General features: G+C 68.6%; 1 protein-coding gene across 1 annotated transcript; it reads left to right on the top strand.

Annotated features, from left to right (window-relative positions):
* The first annotated feature begins 1,292 nt into the window (after positions 1-1,292).
* Positions 1,293-15,256, top strand: GTF2H4 (general transcription factor IIH subunit 4). Its single transcript, XM_068170014.1, is given in 16 exon segments — positions 1,293-1,501; positions 3,372-3,390; positions 3,392-3,477; positions 4,612-4,743; positions 5,364-5,460; positions 5,995-6,083; positions 8,378-8,384; positions 8,386-8,487; positions 9,355-9,423; positions 10,502-10,585; positions 11,051-11,137; positions 11,139-11,184; positions 12,226-12,356; positions 12,767-12,814; positions 13,440-13,518; positions 14,076-15,256. Coding segments are annotated over 16 exon segments (1,377 nt in total). The 5' UTR covers positions 1,293-1,373; the 3' UTR covers positions 14,249-15,256.
* The last annotated feature ends 656 nt before the right edge of the window (positions 15,257-15,912 follow it).

The raw sequence follows: 15,912 nt of genomic DNA, 5'->3' as shown, positions 1-15,912 counted from the left end.
CTCTGGGAGATGTCCAGGTTTTGGGGGGGTTCCCTGGGGGCTCCAGGGGGGGGCTGTGGGTTTTAGGGGGGGGTCTGAGGCTATGGGGGGGGCTGTGGGGGGTACCTGGGGGGGGGGCTCCCCGGATGAGGTCCAGGGGGGTCCAGGCTGTTTCCCCAGGGATTTGCTCATCTTGCGCCCCTGGGGGTCCCGCAGCAGGGAGTGCAGCAGCACCTGGGGGGGCGCAGGGGAGACCCCGGGGAGGGGGCCCCGAGGGCATTGGGGACCACCCCTGGGGACGCTGGGGACCCCCAAGGGTGGCCCCAAAGGACCCTGAGGAGCCCCAAGAGGCAGCAAGGAGCCAAAGGGGCGCTGGGAGGGGGGCAGGAGCCAGGGGGGCTGGGGACCCTTGGGGAGCCCTGGGGGGCCCGGGGAGGGCTCGAGGGTCCCGGGGGGTGCCAGGGGAGCTCGGGGGTCCCGGGGGGGTGCCGGGGGGGGGGGCTCGGGGGTGCCGGGGGGGTGGCGGGGGGGTGCCGGGGGGGGTGCCGGGGGTACCTGGGAGAAGGGCAGCTGGCCGGTGAGCTCCTGGGCCAGCATCACCATCCTGGCCACCCAGAAGCAGAGCAGGTCGCTGCCCGTCCCCAGCAGCCGCGTGGGGTAGAAGCGCTGCAGGTCCGGGGTCTGGGGGCACACAGGCTCGCTGGGAACCCCCCGGGCACACCTGGGGAGCCCCCTGGGGAGCTTGGGGAGCCCCAAGGGGACAGTGGGGACCCCCTTAGGGACACTGGGAACCTCCTTGGGGACACGCCCCCCTCAGAGAGGGCCCTCAGAGCGGGCTACCAGGCCCGCACCCCCAACAGACCACGCCCCCCGTAGGGTAGGGCGGGGTTATGGTTCTCCCATGCCGAGCAAGCCACGCCCCCCTGGTAGAACCACAGTGTGCTAGACCACACCCCCCTACACATAAACCACGGCCCCCCCCCGCGTGGAGGCGTGGTCAAGCTATGGGGCGTGGCTTCTCGGGTGGGGGGGGGCCGTAGCTTCGCCAAGCACGGCCCGCGGGGGGAGCGCGGCTTATCCGGAGGGGCGTGGCCTACCCTGGACGGGATCCACGAGAAGCGTGGTTCACAGGGCGGAGGAGGCGTGGCCTGCCCGGACGCAGCCCTATGGGCAGGGAGTGGGCGTGGCCGAAGCCGGGGCGGGGGGGCGTGGCCGCGGCGCGCGGGGCCTGGCGGGAAGGAGGCGGAGCGCGGGGAGCGGGGGGCGGCGCAGGAGCCTGGCGCGGGGCGGGGGGAGGAGGAGCAGCAGCAGGAGGAAGGGCAGCGGCGGTCGGCGCCGGGACGGAAGGGGCTGCGAGGCTGCCGGCGGTGGGGAGGGGGCCCCCGGGGGCGCCGATGGAGCCCCCCCGGCTGCAGCGCGGGCAGCTGCAGTGCAAGAACCTCCACGAGTTCCTGCGGGGGCTCAGCCCTGCCCTGCTCGACCGCCTCTACGGACACCCTGCCACCTGCCTGGCGGTCTTCCGGTGAGACCCCCGCCCCCGAGCAGACCCCCACCCCCCACACTCCCCCAGACCACCCCCCGGGGGCACCCTGACCGCTCCCTTCCCCCCCAGAGCCCCTTCCGACCCCCTCCTCCCGGGGCGCCCTGACCCCAGGCTGGGGCATCCTGGCCGCCCCCTCCCACCCCGGCCAGAGCAGCCTTGGACCCTCCCCAAACGCCCCTGACCGCCCCCGATCACCCAGACCCCCCTCGGAACACCGTGATCCCCCCAAAGCCCCTTCTGACCTCTCCTCTCTCTTCCCCGGGCAGCCTGACCACCCCCGGGGCGCCCCCCCGGACACCCCCAAAGCCCTTCTGACCCCCCCCGGGGCGCCCCCCGGACACCCCCAAAGCCCTTCTGACCCCCCCGGGGCGCCCCCCGGACACCCCCAAAGCCCTTCTGACCCCCCCCGGAGCGCCCCCCCGGACACCCTGATTCCCCCCGGACACCCCCAAAGCCCTTCTGACCCCCCCGGGGCGCCCCCCCCCGGACTACCCTGATCCCCCTCAGAGCATCCTGACCCCCCCGAACCCCCTGATCCCCCCCATCATCCCCAAAGCCCCCTCGGACCCCCTCCCTCCCTCCCTCCCCTCTCCCGGGCACCCCTGACCCCTGCCCCAGGAGCACCCTGACCCCTACCCAGCAGCACCCTGACCCCTACCCAGCACCCTGACTCCCCCAGGAGCACCCTGACCCCCTACCCAGCACCCTGACTCCCCCAGGAGCACCCTGACCCCTACCCAGCACCCTGACTCCCCCAGGAGCACCCTGACCCCTACCCAGCAGCACCCTGACCCCTGCCCCCAGGAGCACCCTGACCCCTACCCAGCACCCTGACCCCTACCTAGCACCCTGACCCCCCCCAGGAGCACCCTGACCCCTACCCAGCAGCACCCTGACCCCCCCAAGAGCACCCTGACCCCCTACCCAGCACCCTGACCCCCACTCCAGCAGCACCCTGCGCCCCCCCCCCAGCATCCCTCCCCCCCCCCAGGTTCACCCTGTGCCCCCTGATGCTAGGGAGAGTCGTGGGTGCCCCCCAGCACCCACGGGTGTTTTAGGGGGCTGTGGGTGATGTGGGTGCTTTTGGGGGGGGGGTGTGTGTGTGTGTAGATGCACCCCCCCAGCGCCCACGGGTGCTTTTGGGGGGAGTGTGGGTGGGTGGGGGGGGGTGTCCGTGGGTGTCTTTGGAGGGGGTTGGGGGGGGGCGGGGAGGGGGTCCTGGTTGTCTGTGGGTGCCCCTCTGTCACCCACACATACTCTGGGGGCTCGTGGGTGGGTGTGGGGTGTCCCTGGGTGCCCCCCCCCACTACCCACGGGTGTCTTTTGGGGGGCTGGGGTGTCCATAGCTCCCCCCCCAACCCCACGGGTGTTTTCTGGGGGGGTCATGGGTGTCCGTGGGTGCTCCTCTGTCACCCACGGGTGCTCAGGGGAGGGGTCAGGTGTGGGGGTGGATGTCCCTGGGTGCCCCCCCAGCCCCCCACGGGTGTTTTTTGAGGCTACCCTGGGGGGCTGTGGGTTTCTCCCCCACCCCCACGGGTGTTTCTTAGGGGGGTGCAGGGTGGGGGGTGAGTGTCTGTGGGTGCCCCCCCACTTCCCACGGGTGTTTCTTAGGGGGGTTCAGGGTGGGGATGAGTGTCCGTGGGTTGCCCCCCCCACCCCCCACGGGTGTTTCTTGGGGGGGGGGTGAGTGTCTGTGGGTGCCCCCCCACCCCCCCACGGGTGTTTTCTTAGGGGGGGGTGCAGGGTGGGGGTGAGTGTCCGTGGGTGCCCCCCCACCCCCCCGCGGGTGTTTGTGCGCCTGCTGTGGGTGCCCGTGGGCGCCCCCCCACGGCCAGGCGTGCCCCCGCAGGGAGCTGCCGGCGCTGGCCCAGGCGGCGGTTGCTGCGCTTGCTGTTCCTGGAGCTGCCTCTGCCCCAGGCGGCTGTCGGCCTCTGGGTCAAGAAGGAGCACAGCAGGTGGGGGGGGGGCTGGGGGGGGGAGGGGTGCTGGGGGGGGAGGGGGGGGGATGGGGGGGGGGGGCAGTCCTGAGGGGGCTCCGGGGGGGGTCCCAAGGGGGCTTGGGGGGGATCTGGAGCGGGGCCGATGGGGGCTGAGGGGGCTGGGGAGGCTCTTAAGGGGCTCCGGGGGGGGTGCTGGGAAGGAGGGGGGCGGCTGGGGAGGGGTCCTGAAGGCTCTGGGAGGGGCTAAGAGGGCTGGGGGCGGGGCTTGAAGGGGCTAAGAGGGCTGGGGGCGGGGCTTGGAGGGGCTAAGAGGGCTGGGGGCGGGGCTTGGAGGGGCTAAGAGGGCTGGGGGCGGGGCTTGAAGGGGCTAAGAGGACTGGGGGCGGGGCTTGGAGGGCCTGGGAGGGGCTAAGAGGGCTGGGGGGCGGGGCTTGGAGGGACTAAGAAGGCTGGGGGTGGGACTTCAAGGGCCTGGGAGGGGCTAAGAGGACTGAGGGCGGGGCTTGAAGTGTCTGGGAGGGGCTAAGAGGGCTGGGGGCGGGGCTTGAAGTGTCTGGGAGGGGCTAAGAGGGCTGGGGGCGGGGCTTGAAGGGCCTGGGAGGGGCTAAGAGGGTGTTGGGGGGGGTCCTAGGAGGGCTGGGGGGGGGTCCTAAGGGGGCTGGGGAGGTCCTGAGTGGGGTCTGTGGGGGCTAAGGGGTTTGGGGAGGGGGTCTTGAGGGAGCTGGGGGGGGGTCTTGAAGCTCCCTGGGGGCTCCTGCTGGGTGTGGGGGTGCCAGGGGGGGTCCCATTGGGGGTGGGGGTCCTGGGGGCTCCTGCTGGGTGTGGGGGTGCCGGGGGGGGGTCCCTGGGGGGGGTGGGAGTGCCGGGGGGGTCCCGAGGGGGTCCTGCTGGCGTGTGGGTGCTGGGGAGGTCCCACTGGGGGGGGGGGTGCTGGGGGTGCCAGGGGATCCCGGGGGGGGGTGAGGGTGCTGGGGGGGGGGTCTCGGGGGTGGTGGGGGTCTGGGGGGGGGTTCGGGGTGCCGGGGAGGTGCCGGGGGGGGTCTCAGGGGTGCCGGGGGGGTGCCGGGGGTCTGGAGGTGCCGGGGGGGGTCTTGGGGGCGCCGGGGAGGTGCCGGGGGGTGCCGGTGCCCACAGCCCCTCCCCCCGCAGGGAGCAGGCGCAGAGCAGGGAGGTGCTGCTGGGGCTGCGCCTCTGGCACCCCCACAGCCTGCCCGGGGGGCTGCCGGGGGTCGCCCTGCACCCCAACTTCAGACACCACCTGCGGGTGGCGCTGCTGGGGGGGTGAGTCAGGGGGCACAGGGCACGGGGGGAGCCCCCAGGCCCTCCCTATCTCCCCCCTAGGGACCCCTAAATCTCTCCCCAGTGGGGACCACTGAAGCTCCCCCTAGGGACCCCCACTTCCCCCCTAGGGACCCCAACATCTCTCCCCAGGGACCCCAAAATGTTGCCCTAGGGGTCCCCTATTGCCCCTCCCACCCAGGGTCACAGGGGGGCTGGGGGGGCCCTGGGAGGGTGGCAGGGGTCTGGGGGGGGGTCCCAGGGTGGCAGGGGGGCTGGGAGGGATCCCAGGGTCACAGGGGGGATGCTGGGAGGGTCTCAGGGGGGCTCGGGGGTGTCCCAGGGTCCCAGGGGCCTGGGGGGCGTCCCAGGGGCCTGGGGGGGGGTCCCAGGGGGCCGGGGGGGGGGTCCCAGGGGGGCAAAGCTGAGCAGAGACCAAAGAGGCTTCAAGGAGACTCTGAGCCCAGTGCTGAGCTTTGAGGCTCCGGGGGGGGCGTGGGGGCTCTGGGAGCTTCTGGGGGGGTTTGGTGGGGTCTGAGGGTTCCCCTGGGGGGTCTGGGGGGTGCCCCTGGGGGGGGTCTGTGTCTAACCTCGGGGGGGGGGGGGTCGGGGGTCCCCCCCAGGGGCAAGGCCTGGTCGGATGACACCTCCCAGCTGGGCCCCGACAAGCACGCCAGGGACGTGCCCGCCCTCGACAAGTACGCCGAGGAGAGATGGGAGGTCAGCTGGGGGCACCCCCCGTGCAGCCTGGGGACCCCCCTGCTTTGGGGGAGCCCTCTGGGCTTGGGGGGGGAGACCCTGGGCTTGGGGACACCGCCCCCTAACCCCCACCCCCCTCCTTGGTTGCTGGAGGCTGAAGTGGAAGAAGAGGAGGAAGGGCTGGACCCAGGGACTGGGGAGGGGGGTGGGGGTGGGTTTTGAGGAGCCCCCCCGGGTTTTGGGGAGCCCTTGAGCTTTTGGGGGTCCCCTGAGGGTTTGGGGATCCCTTTGAGGGTTTTGGGGACCCCCCTGCGTTTTGGGGGTCCCTGAGGGTTTGGGGGTCCCTGAGGGTTTGGGGGTCCCTCCTCTTAGTTGCTGGAGACTGAAGTAGGAGAGGGGGAGGAAGGGCTGGGCACAGGGGCAGGGTGGGGGTGGGAGGGGGTTCTGGGGACCCCTCCTGAGTTTTAGGGAGCCCTTGAGGTTCTGGGGATCCCCCAAAGGTTTTGGGGGTGCTGGGGACCCCCTGAGCCCCCTCCCTGCCCCCCCTGCCTGCAGGTGATCCTGCACTTCATGGTGGGGTCCCCGAGCGCTGCTGTCAGCCAGGACCTGGCCCAGCTGCTGGTGCAGGCAGGGCTGATGAAGAGGTGAGCAGGGGGCTGGGGGGATCTGGGGGGGAGCTGGGGGGATCTGGAGGGGATCTGGGGGGATCTGGAGGGGATCTAGGAGAGACTGGGGGGATCTGAGAGGATTTGGAGGAGATTTAGGGGGACCCTGGGGGAGGTTGGAAGGATCTGGGGGATCTAGTGGGGGATCTAGGAGGATCTTGATGGTATCTTAGGGGATCTGGAGGGGATCTAGGGGAGAGTGGGGGTTCCTGGGGGGACCTGAGGGGATTTGGAGAGGATTTAGGGGGATCCTAGGGTGGTGGTGGAAGGATCTTGGGGGATCTAGTGGGGGATCTAGGAGCATCTTGATGATATGTTGGGGGATCTGGAGGGGATCTAGGGGAGAGTGGGGGTTCCTGGAGGGACCTGAGGGGATTTGGAGGGGATTTGGGGGATCCTAGGGTGGTGGTGGAAGGATCTTGGGGGATCTAGTGGGGAATCTAGGAGGATCTTGATGGTATCTTAGGGGATCTGGAGGGGATCTGGGGGAGACTGGGGGTTCCTGGAGGGACTGGGGGTTCCTGGGGGGATCTGAGTCGATTTGGAGAGAATTTAGACGGACCCTAGAGGGGTGGTGGAAGGATCTGGAGGGGGTCTAGAGGGGGAACTAGGAGGATCTTGATAGTGTCTTGGGGGATCTGGAGGGGATCTAGGGGAACGTTGGGATTGAGGGGGCATTGGAGAGGATTTAGGGAGATCCTGGGGGAACTTGGAGGGATCTGGTGGGGATCTGGGGAAATTTAAGGGGATCTGGAAGGGCTGTGGAAGCAATCCAGGGGATCTGGAGGGGATCTAGGGGGGACTGGGGGGGCCTAGGGGATTGGAGAGGATGTGGAGGAGATTTAGGGAGATCTTGTGGGGATCTTAAAGGAATCTGGAAGGGATCTAGGGGGGGTTGGAAGATCCTAGGGGCACCTGGGAGGGGTTGGGGGGGCCCTGAGGGGATGAAGGATGTCTCTAATGGGCTTAGGAAAGACCTTAAAGGGAGCAAGTAGGATCTTGATGGGATCTGCAGGGATCTAGGGAGGAGCTGGGGGGATCTGGAGGGGTTCTGAGGCAGTTTAGGGGGGGGCCCAAGTGGATTTAGGGGGATTCAGGTAGGATCTTTAGGGAACCTGGGGGAATCTAGAGGGGATCCAGGAAGCTCTGAGGGGGTTTGGGGGAGATTTGAGAGGACTTGGGGGATCCAGGGGGGATCTGGAGTGATCTGAGGGAATCTTGGGGGGATCTGGGGGAATTTAGGGAGGCTCTGGGGGGACTTGGGGTGTTCCAAGGGGCTTTGAGGGGGTCCCAAGGGAGGCTTAGGGGGATCTGGAGGGGATCTTGGGGGATCTTGCAGGGATCTGAGGGGATTTGGAGGGTATTGGGGGGGGGCATTTGGGGTCCTAAATGGCCTTAGGGGGATCCTAAAGGGATCTTGTGGGATCTGGAGGGATCTACTGGGCATGAGGAGGATCATGGGGGAGACTTGAGAGGCTCTGGGGGGGGTTGAAGAGTATTTGAGGGGATGAATGAGGCTCCGGGGGGGGTCCCAAGGGGGGAGATTTGGGGGTCCCTGGGGGGAGGATTTGAGGGTCCCTGGGGGGGGCAATTTGGGGTCCAATGTGGAGGGCATTTGGGGGTCCCTAGGGAGGATTTGGGGGTCCCCTGGGGGGGCATTTGGGGTCCCCTGGGGGGGATTTGGGGGCCCCTGGGGGGGACTTGGGGGGTCCCATGTGGGGGGCATTTGGGGGTCCCTAAAGGAACTTTCTAGGGCCCCTGGGGGGGGATTTGGGGGGTCCCATGTGGGGGGGATTTGGGGGTCCCATATGGGGGGCATTTGGGGGGCCCCCATGTGGGGGGGATTTGGGGGTCCCTAAAGGAGCATTTTAGGGCCCCTGGGGGGGGTTTGGGGGGTCCCATGTGGGGGGGATTTGGGGGGTCCCATATGGGGGGGCATTTGGGGGCCCCATGTGGGGGGGATTTGGGGGGTCCCTAAAGGAGCATTTTAGGGCCCCTGGGGGGGGTTTGGGGGGTCCCATGTGGGGGGGGATTTGGGGGTCCCTAAAGGAGCATTTTAGGGCCCCTGGGGGGGCACTTGGGGGTCCCCAGCAGGCTGAGAGCAGGAGCCCAGGAGGGCAGGGGGGAGGTGGCTGAGGCTACCCTGAGGCCATGGAGGGGGGGGCAGAAGTTCTGGGGTACCCCCAGGACACCGGAGGTCTCCCCCCAAGATTTTGGGGGTCTCCTCCGGGGGGTTTTGGGGGCGCCCTGACCCGGGGGGGGGGTCCCCACAGCGAGGGGGGGGGAGGCTCCCTGCATCACCTCGGCAGGGTTCCAGTTCCTGCTGCTGGACACTCCTGCCCAGCTCTGGTACTTCATCCTCCAGTACCTCAGGGGGGCTGAGGTGAGGAGGTGGGGGGAGGGGCTCCCCCAAAACCCTCGAGGGGGTCCCCCAAACCCAGGGGGGGTCCCCAAAACCCAGGGGGGTCCCCAAAACCCAGCCCCCCCCCCACACCAGCTGCCCTGTGCCTGTGTCCAGCCCTTCCTCCCCCACTCCACGACCCCGGGGGGGGGGGGTCCCCTGAATCCCAGGGGGGGGGGTCCCCAAACTCCAAGGGGGGTCCCCAGAACCCTGTGGGGCTCCCCCAAAACCTCAGGAGGTCCTCAAAACTCCGGGGGGGGTCCCCAAAAGCCCAGGTGCCCCTTCCCACCCCAGCTGCCCTCTGCCTGTGTCCTAGCTCCACCTCCCCTGCTTCAGGCTCCGGTACCTGAGGGCAGCAGCCCTGAATCCCGGGGGGGGGTCCCCAAAACCTCGGGGGGGTCCCCAAAACCCAGGAGGGGTCCCCAAGCTCCGGGGGAGGCTAAGAGGGGGTCCCCCAAAGTCCGTGGGGAACCCCAAAACCCTTGGGGAGAGCCCAAAACACAGGTGGGTCCCAGAAGGTTGGGGGGGGGTCCCCATCAGCCGGGGGGGGGGTCCCCATCAGCCAGGGGGGGGGGTCCCCATCAGCCGGGGGGAGGGGCTCTCCAAAGTCCCAGGGGGACCCCAAAATTCTTGGGGGGGGTCCCCAAATCCTTGCAGTGCCCAAAGCCCGGGGGGGGGGGGGTCAGAAGTTTCAATGGGGGGGGTGCCCAAAGCTCTCTAAAGTCCCAGGGGGGGATCCGAACTCCAGGGGGGTCCCCAAGGCCTGGGGGGGTCTCCACAGCTTTGGGGGTCCCCAGAATTCCTCAGGGGGTCCCCAGAACCCTGGTCTCTCCCCCCCAAAAACTGCAGGCTCGAGGCATGGACCTGGTGGAGATCCTCTCCTTCCTCTTCCAGCTCAGCTTCTCCACACTGGGCAAGGTCAGCACTGGGAGGCACTGGGAGGGGACTGGGAGGGGACTGGGAGGCACTGGGAGGGGACTGGGAGGGGACTGGGAGGCACTGGGAGGGGACTGGGAGGGGACTGGGAGGGGACTGGGAGGCACTGGGAGGGGACTGGGAGGCACTGGGAGGGGACTGGGAGGGGACTGGGAGGCACTGGGAGGGGACTGGGAGGCACTGGGAGGGGACTGGGAGGCACTGGGAGGGGACTGGGAGGGACTGGGAGGGCACTGGGAGGCGACTGGGAGGCACTGGGAGGGAGAGGGAAAGCCTGAGTGGACCCTGAGAGAGGTTCTGGGAGCTAACTGGAGGCTGACTGGGAGCTAACTGGGAGGGACTGGAGGTTAACTGGGAGCTAACTGGGAGGGACTGGAGGTTAACTGGGAGGAACTGGAGGTTAACTGGGAGGGACTGGAGGTTAACTGGGAGCTAACTGGGAGGGACTGGTGGCTAACTGGGAGGGACTGGTGGCTGACCGGGAGCTGACTGGGAGGGACTGGTGGCTGACTGGGAGGGACTGGAGGTTAACTGGGAGCTAACTGGGAGGGACTGGTGGCTGACTGGGAGGGACTGGAGGTTAACTGGGGGCTAACTGGGAGGGACTGGTGGCTGACTGGGAGGGACTGGAGGTTAACTGGGGGCTAACTGGGAGGGACTGGTGGCTGACTGGGAGGGACTGGAGGTTAACTGGGGGCTAACTGGGAGGGACTGGTGGCTGACTGGGAGGGACTGGAGGTTAACTGGGGGCTGACTGGGAGGGACTGGTGGCTGACTGGGAGGGACTGGTGGCTGACTGGGAGGGACTGGAGGTTAACTGGGGGCTAACTGGGAGGGACTGGAGGTTAACTGGGGGCTGACTGGGAGGGACTGGTGGCTGACTGGGAGGGACTGGTGGCTGACTGGGAGGGACTGGAGGTTAACTGGGGGCTAACTGGGAGGGACTGGAGGTTAACTGGGGGCTGACTGGGAGGGACTGGTGGCTGACTGGGAGGGACTGGTGGCTGACTGGGAGGCACTGGAGGCTAACTGGTGGCTGACTGGGAGCTGCTGCCCCCAGGACTACTCCGTGGAGGGGATGAGCGACTCCCTGCTGACCTTCCTGCAGCACCTGCGGGAGTTTGGCCTCGTGTTCCAGAGGAAGGTGGCGCTGGGGCCCGGGGGGGCAGGGGAGGGGGCAGGGAGGGGCTGGGAGGGACTATCGCCCCCTGCTGGCTGCCCCACGTAGAGCAATTTGCATTCCCTCCTCACCACCTTCCCCTGCTGGCCCTGCCCTGGCAGTGCACTCCTGGTCCCTCTCTCCTCACATCTCCCCCTGCTGGCCCTGCCCTGGCAGTGCACTCCTGTTCCCCTCATGCTCTCCCCCTGCTGGCCCTGCCCTGGGAGTGCACTCCTGGTCCCCTCCCCTCACGCTCTCCCCCTGCTGGCCCTGCCCTGGCAGTGCACTCCTGGTCCCTCTCCCCTCACGCTCTCCCCCTGCTGGCCCTGCCCTGGCAGTGCACTCCTGGTCCCCTCCCCTCACGCTCTCCCCCTGCTGGCCCTGCCCTGGCAGTGCACTCCTGGTCCCTCTCCCCTCACGCTCTCCCCCCTGCTGGCCCTCCCCCGGCAGCGCAAGTCTCGCCGCTTCTACCCGACGCGCTTGGCCATCGCGCTGGCGCAGGGCACGGCCGGGGCCCCCGCCCGAGCCGGACTCCCGCGGCTTCATCGTCGTCGAGACCAACTACCGCATCTACGCCTACACAGGTGCTGCCCTCGCCCTGCCCCACCCTGCCCCACCCTGCCCCACCCTGCCCCGCCCTGCCCCGCCCTGCCCCCACCCTGCCCCGCCCTGCCCCGCCCTCCTCCCTGCCTGGGCCCAGCCTGGCCCGAAGGTGTCCCCAGGCAGCGCCCAGCTGTCCCTAAGCTATCCCCAAGCTGTCCCCAGCCTGTCCCTGAGCTGTCCACAAGCTGTCTCCAGCCTGTCCCTAAGGTGGCCCCAAGATGCCCCTGACCTGTCCCCAGCCCATCCCCAAGGTCTCCTCAGCCTGTCCCCAAGGTACCCCAAATCTGTCCCCAGCCTATCCCTAGGGTGTCCCAGCCTGACCCCAGCCTGTCCCCAGCCTGACCCCAAACTGTCCTCAAGCCATCCCCAGCTGTCTCCAAACTGTCCCCAAGGTGTCCCCAAACTTTCCCCAGCCCGTCCCCAAGGTGTCCCCAGGCTGTCCCCAAACTGTCCCCAGCCCATCCCCAAGGTGTCCCCAGGCTGTCCCCAAACTGTCCCCAGCCCATCCCCAAACTGTCCCCAAACTGTCCCCAGCCCATCCCCAAGGTGTCCCCAAACTGTCCCCAGGCTGTCCCCAAGCTGTCCCCAGCCCATCCCCAAGCTGCTCCAAGCTGTTCCCATGTCCCTGTCTCCCCTTTTCCCTCTCGTCCTTTCTGCTGTCCCCATGTCCCCTCTCACCTCTCCTTGTCCCTTGCTCCTCTCCTCTTTCCATCTCCCAGTGTCTCTCTCACACCTCCTTTTCCTCTTATGCTCCCCATGTCCCTGGACCCCCCTCTCTCTCCCCTCTCCCCTCCTGTCCCCCATCCCTCCTCCCCCCTCCTGTCCCCCCTCTCCCCTCGTCTCCCCTTCCCTTCCTGTTGCCTCCCTGTCCCCCATCCCCTGTCCCCTCCTGTCCCCCCTGTCCCCTCCTGTCCCCCCCTGTCCCCTCCTGTCCCCCCTCTCCCCTCCTGTCCCCCCTCTCCCCTCCTGTCCCCCCTCTCCCCTCCTGTCCCCTGCCCCCCCTAACCCCTGCCCTGCCCCAGACTCAGAGCTGCAGCTGGCCCTCATTGCCCTCTTCTCGGAGCTGCTCTATCGCTTCCCCAACCTGGTGGTGGCTCAGGTCACCAGGGACAGCGTCCAGGCTGCCATAGCCAACGGCATCACTGCCCAGCAGGGTGCCAGCTGCCAGCGGCGGGGGAGGGCCGGGGGGAGGCTTCTGGGGGGGACTCAGGGACTAGGGGCAGCCGTGGGGCTGGTGGGAGTGCTCATGGGGGTGCCCCTGGGTAATATTGGGGTGACCCAGGGGGTACTGGGAAGGCCTTAAAGTGAGGTCTTGGGGTGACCCAGGGGGTGTTAGGCTGACCCAAATGGTTTTGGGGTGCTCCAGGGGGTACTGGGAGGCCTCACGGGGGGGGCTGGGGTGACCCAGGGGGTGCTGGGGGGCCTGGAGAGGGGTATTGGGGTGGCCCTGGGGGGCTCCAAGGGCTATTGGGGTGACTCAGGACGGACTGGGAGGCGTCACAGGGGGGTGTTGGGGTGCCCCAGGCGGGGCTGGGCTGCCCCCCACTGACCCTTGCCCCCCAGATCATTCACTTCCTGCGCACCAGAGCTCATCCGGTGATGGCCAAGCAGGTGAGGGCCGGGGGCAGACCCCCGGGGGGGTCCCAGGGCCATGGGCCCATGAGAGGGGAGGGGTCCCAGAGCCCTGAGTGAGGGTCCCAGCTCCATGGGGTCCCTGGGTGAGGGGTCCAGGCCCATGGGTGTGGAGGTCCCAGGGTCATGGGAGGGTGTCTCAGGTCTGTGGGTGAGGGTCCCAGCTCCGTGGGTGGAGGCCCCAGAGCCCTAGGTCCATGGGTGGAGGGTTCCAGACCCCTGGATGGGGGTCCCAGACCTCTGGGTGGGGGATCCCAGCTCCACGAGTGGGGGTCCCAGGGTCAAGGTTGGGGGTCCCACCTCCATGAGGAGGGGTCCCAGATCCATAGGTCTGCAGCTAGGGGGTCCCAGACCCTTGGGTGGAGGTCCCAGCCCCATGAGTGGGGGTCCAAGACCTCTAGGTCCATGGGTGGAGGTCTCAGCTCCAGGGGGTCCAGAAGTGGGGGTCCCAGGGTCATGGGTGGGGTCTGAGCCCCTTGGGTCCATGACTGGGGGATCCTAGGTTCATGGCTGGGGGGGTCCCAGCCCCAGGAGTCCATGGGGGGGTTCCTGGACCGCTGGGTGGGGGGGTCCCAGCCCATGGGGTGCTGCTGTGTCCCCCCAGAGCCCGGTGCTGCCCCCCACCATCACCGACCAGATCCGGCTGTGGGAGCTGGAGAGGGACAGGCTGCGCTTCAGCGAGGGTGAGGGGGGCCCGGGGGGGCACATCGGGGGGGGGGGTCCCCAAGCGGGGGGGGGAGGGATGGCACCCCTGGGGGGGTCCCCAAGGGCCGGTGGCACCCAGGGAAGAGCTGGAAGCTCTCCATGCTGAGCTGCAGTCCCTCTGGCTGCCACTAGGGGGCACCAACGCCATAGGCTGAGTCCAGCAGGCCCCAAGGCTGCATTGCCGCCCCAAGGCTGCATTGCCACCCCCAGGGCTGCCCCTAGGTGGCGCCACCACCCCTGTCTGACCCCTGCAGGTGCCTAGGGCACGGTGCCACCCCCAGGGCTGCCCCTAGGTGGCGCCACCACCCCTGCCTGACCCCAGCAGGTGCCTAGGGCACGGTGCCACCCCCAGGGCTGCCCCTAGGTGGCGCCACCACCCCTGCCTGACCCCAGCAGGTGCTTAGGGCACGGTGCCACCCCCAGGGCTGCCCCTAGGTGGCGCCACCACCCCTGCCTGCCCCCCAGATGTGCTGAGGGTAGGGTGCCAGCCCCCGGGGGTGTCGCCAGCGCCCCCTAACGGCCGTGTCCTCCCCAGGGGTGCTGTACAACCAGTTCCTGTCGCAGGTGGACTTCGAGCTGCTGCGGGACCAGGCGCAGGCGCTGGGGGTGCTGCTCTTCCAGAACCCTCAGCGGCGCCTCCTGGTGGTCACCCCCGGCGGCCACCCCGACGTCAAACGCTTCTGGAAGAGGCAGAAGCAGGGCACCTGAGGGGGGGCCTGGGGCACCCCCAAACCCTTCTGAACCTCCTGCACCCCACCACTGGGCACCTCCAAACCCCTCTGAGCCCTGCCAATGGGCACCCCCTGAAGCCCTACACCTGGCACCCCCAAACCTTTCTGAACCCCAACACCTGCTCCCCCTCTTCTCATCCTCCTTCCCCCCACCAGTGGGTGCCCCCAAACTCTTCTGAACCCCATGGGCACCCCCAAATCCCCCTGAGCCCTGCCAATGAGCACCCCTTGAACCCCCACACCTGGCATCCCAAAGCCTTCCTGAACTCCCCGAGGGAGTACCCCGAGCCCCCTTTCGGGGTACCTCAATCTCTGATGCCACTTTTTGGGGTCATCTCAACTTTTGGGGGGCGTGTCTCCATTTTGGGGTGCTCCTTGGTGCCACCTTTTTGGGGTCACCTCCATCTGTGAGGGCTCCTTGGTGCCAGCTGTTGGGGTATCTCAACCTCTGGTGCCACCTTTTGGGGTACCTCAACCTTTGGGGTAAGCCTCCTGAGCTGGTTCTAGTAAGCCCCCAGCTCGTCCCAGGTAACCCTCCTGGACTGGTCCCAGTAAGCCTTAAACTGGTCTCATTAAGCCCCGAGCTGGTGCCGGGGAGCCCTGAGCCGGTGCCAGCCGGGGAGCCCTGAGCCGGTGCCAGCCGGGGAGCCCTGAGCTGGTCCGGGCGAGCCCTGAGCCGGTGCCGGAGCCCTGAGCTGGTGCCAGCCGGGGAGCCCTGAGCCGGTCCGGGCGAGCCCTGAGCTGGTGCCGGAGCCCTGAGCCGGTCCAGGCGAGCCCTGAGCTGGTGCCGGCGGGCCGCAGCCGGAGCCAGGGCTGTCGTCTGTCTCTCCCTGGGGCTGGTTTCGCGTTGTTGGAGTTTTTCCCCCGGCTGCGAGTTGGGGCAGGGAAGTTCTGCGCCTCGCAGCAGCTGCGGAGCGGTTTTTGGTTGTTTTGTATCTCGGTGGAATAAAAGCGATTTCCCGGGGCGTGGCCGGGCCGGGGCAGGGCTTCAGCGTGGCCTAATGCTCCTTAGAGTCACTTAAAGCGGCGCTCATTAGCCTTAATTGAAGCGATGCTCAATCAAAGGGCAGCGTTAAAGAGGCGCCGCGGAGCTGCCCCCGCGGGCGGCGACTTCCCGCCCGGAGACCTTTCCCGCCGCGAGGAGGCCTCCTGGCCCCGCCTCTTACGCCTCGGCCCCGCCTTTGCCCCCTGGCCCCGCCTCTGCACCCTAGCTCCATCTCTGCGCACTGGCCCCGCCTCTGCCTCCTGGCCCCGCCTCTGCCCCCTAGCTCCATCTCTGCGCACTGGCCCCGCCTCTGCCCCGGTTCCACCTGTGCACCCTGGCCCCGCCTCTTACGCCCCGGCCCCGCCTCTGCACCCTGGCCCCGCCTCTGCCCCGGCCCCGCCTCCCCCCAGGCAAGCTCCGTTGGGTCCTAAAGCCCGAGCGTGCCGGTGCCCTATGGACGCCTGTGGGGAACCTGCGCCCTACGGATCCCAGTGACAGCCCCGCCCCCCAATCCCAGTTGCCCCCAGTAGCCTCTCCTCGACCCCAGTTATCCCCTAGTACCCTCCCCCCACAAGTCCCGGTTCCCCCCAGTAGCGCCCCCCCCCCCCCCCTACCCAAAAATTCCAGTTCTCCCCTCACTCAGTTCCCCGTTCCCA

The sequence above is a fragment of the Melanerpes formicivorus genome, unplaced genomic scaffold (genome assembly GCF_026170545.1).
Source record: "Melanerpes formicivorus ecotype bairdi unplaced genomic scaffold, bMelFor1.0.p_v2 SCAF_269, whole genome shotgun sequence".
NCBI classification, from domain to species: Eukaryota; Metazoa; Chordata; class Aves; order Piciformes; family Picidae; genus Melanerpes; species Melanerpes formicivorus.
This window is presented reverse-complemented; position numbering and strand designations above follow the sequence as displayed.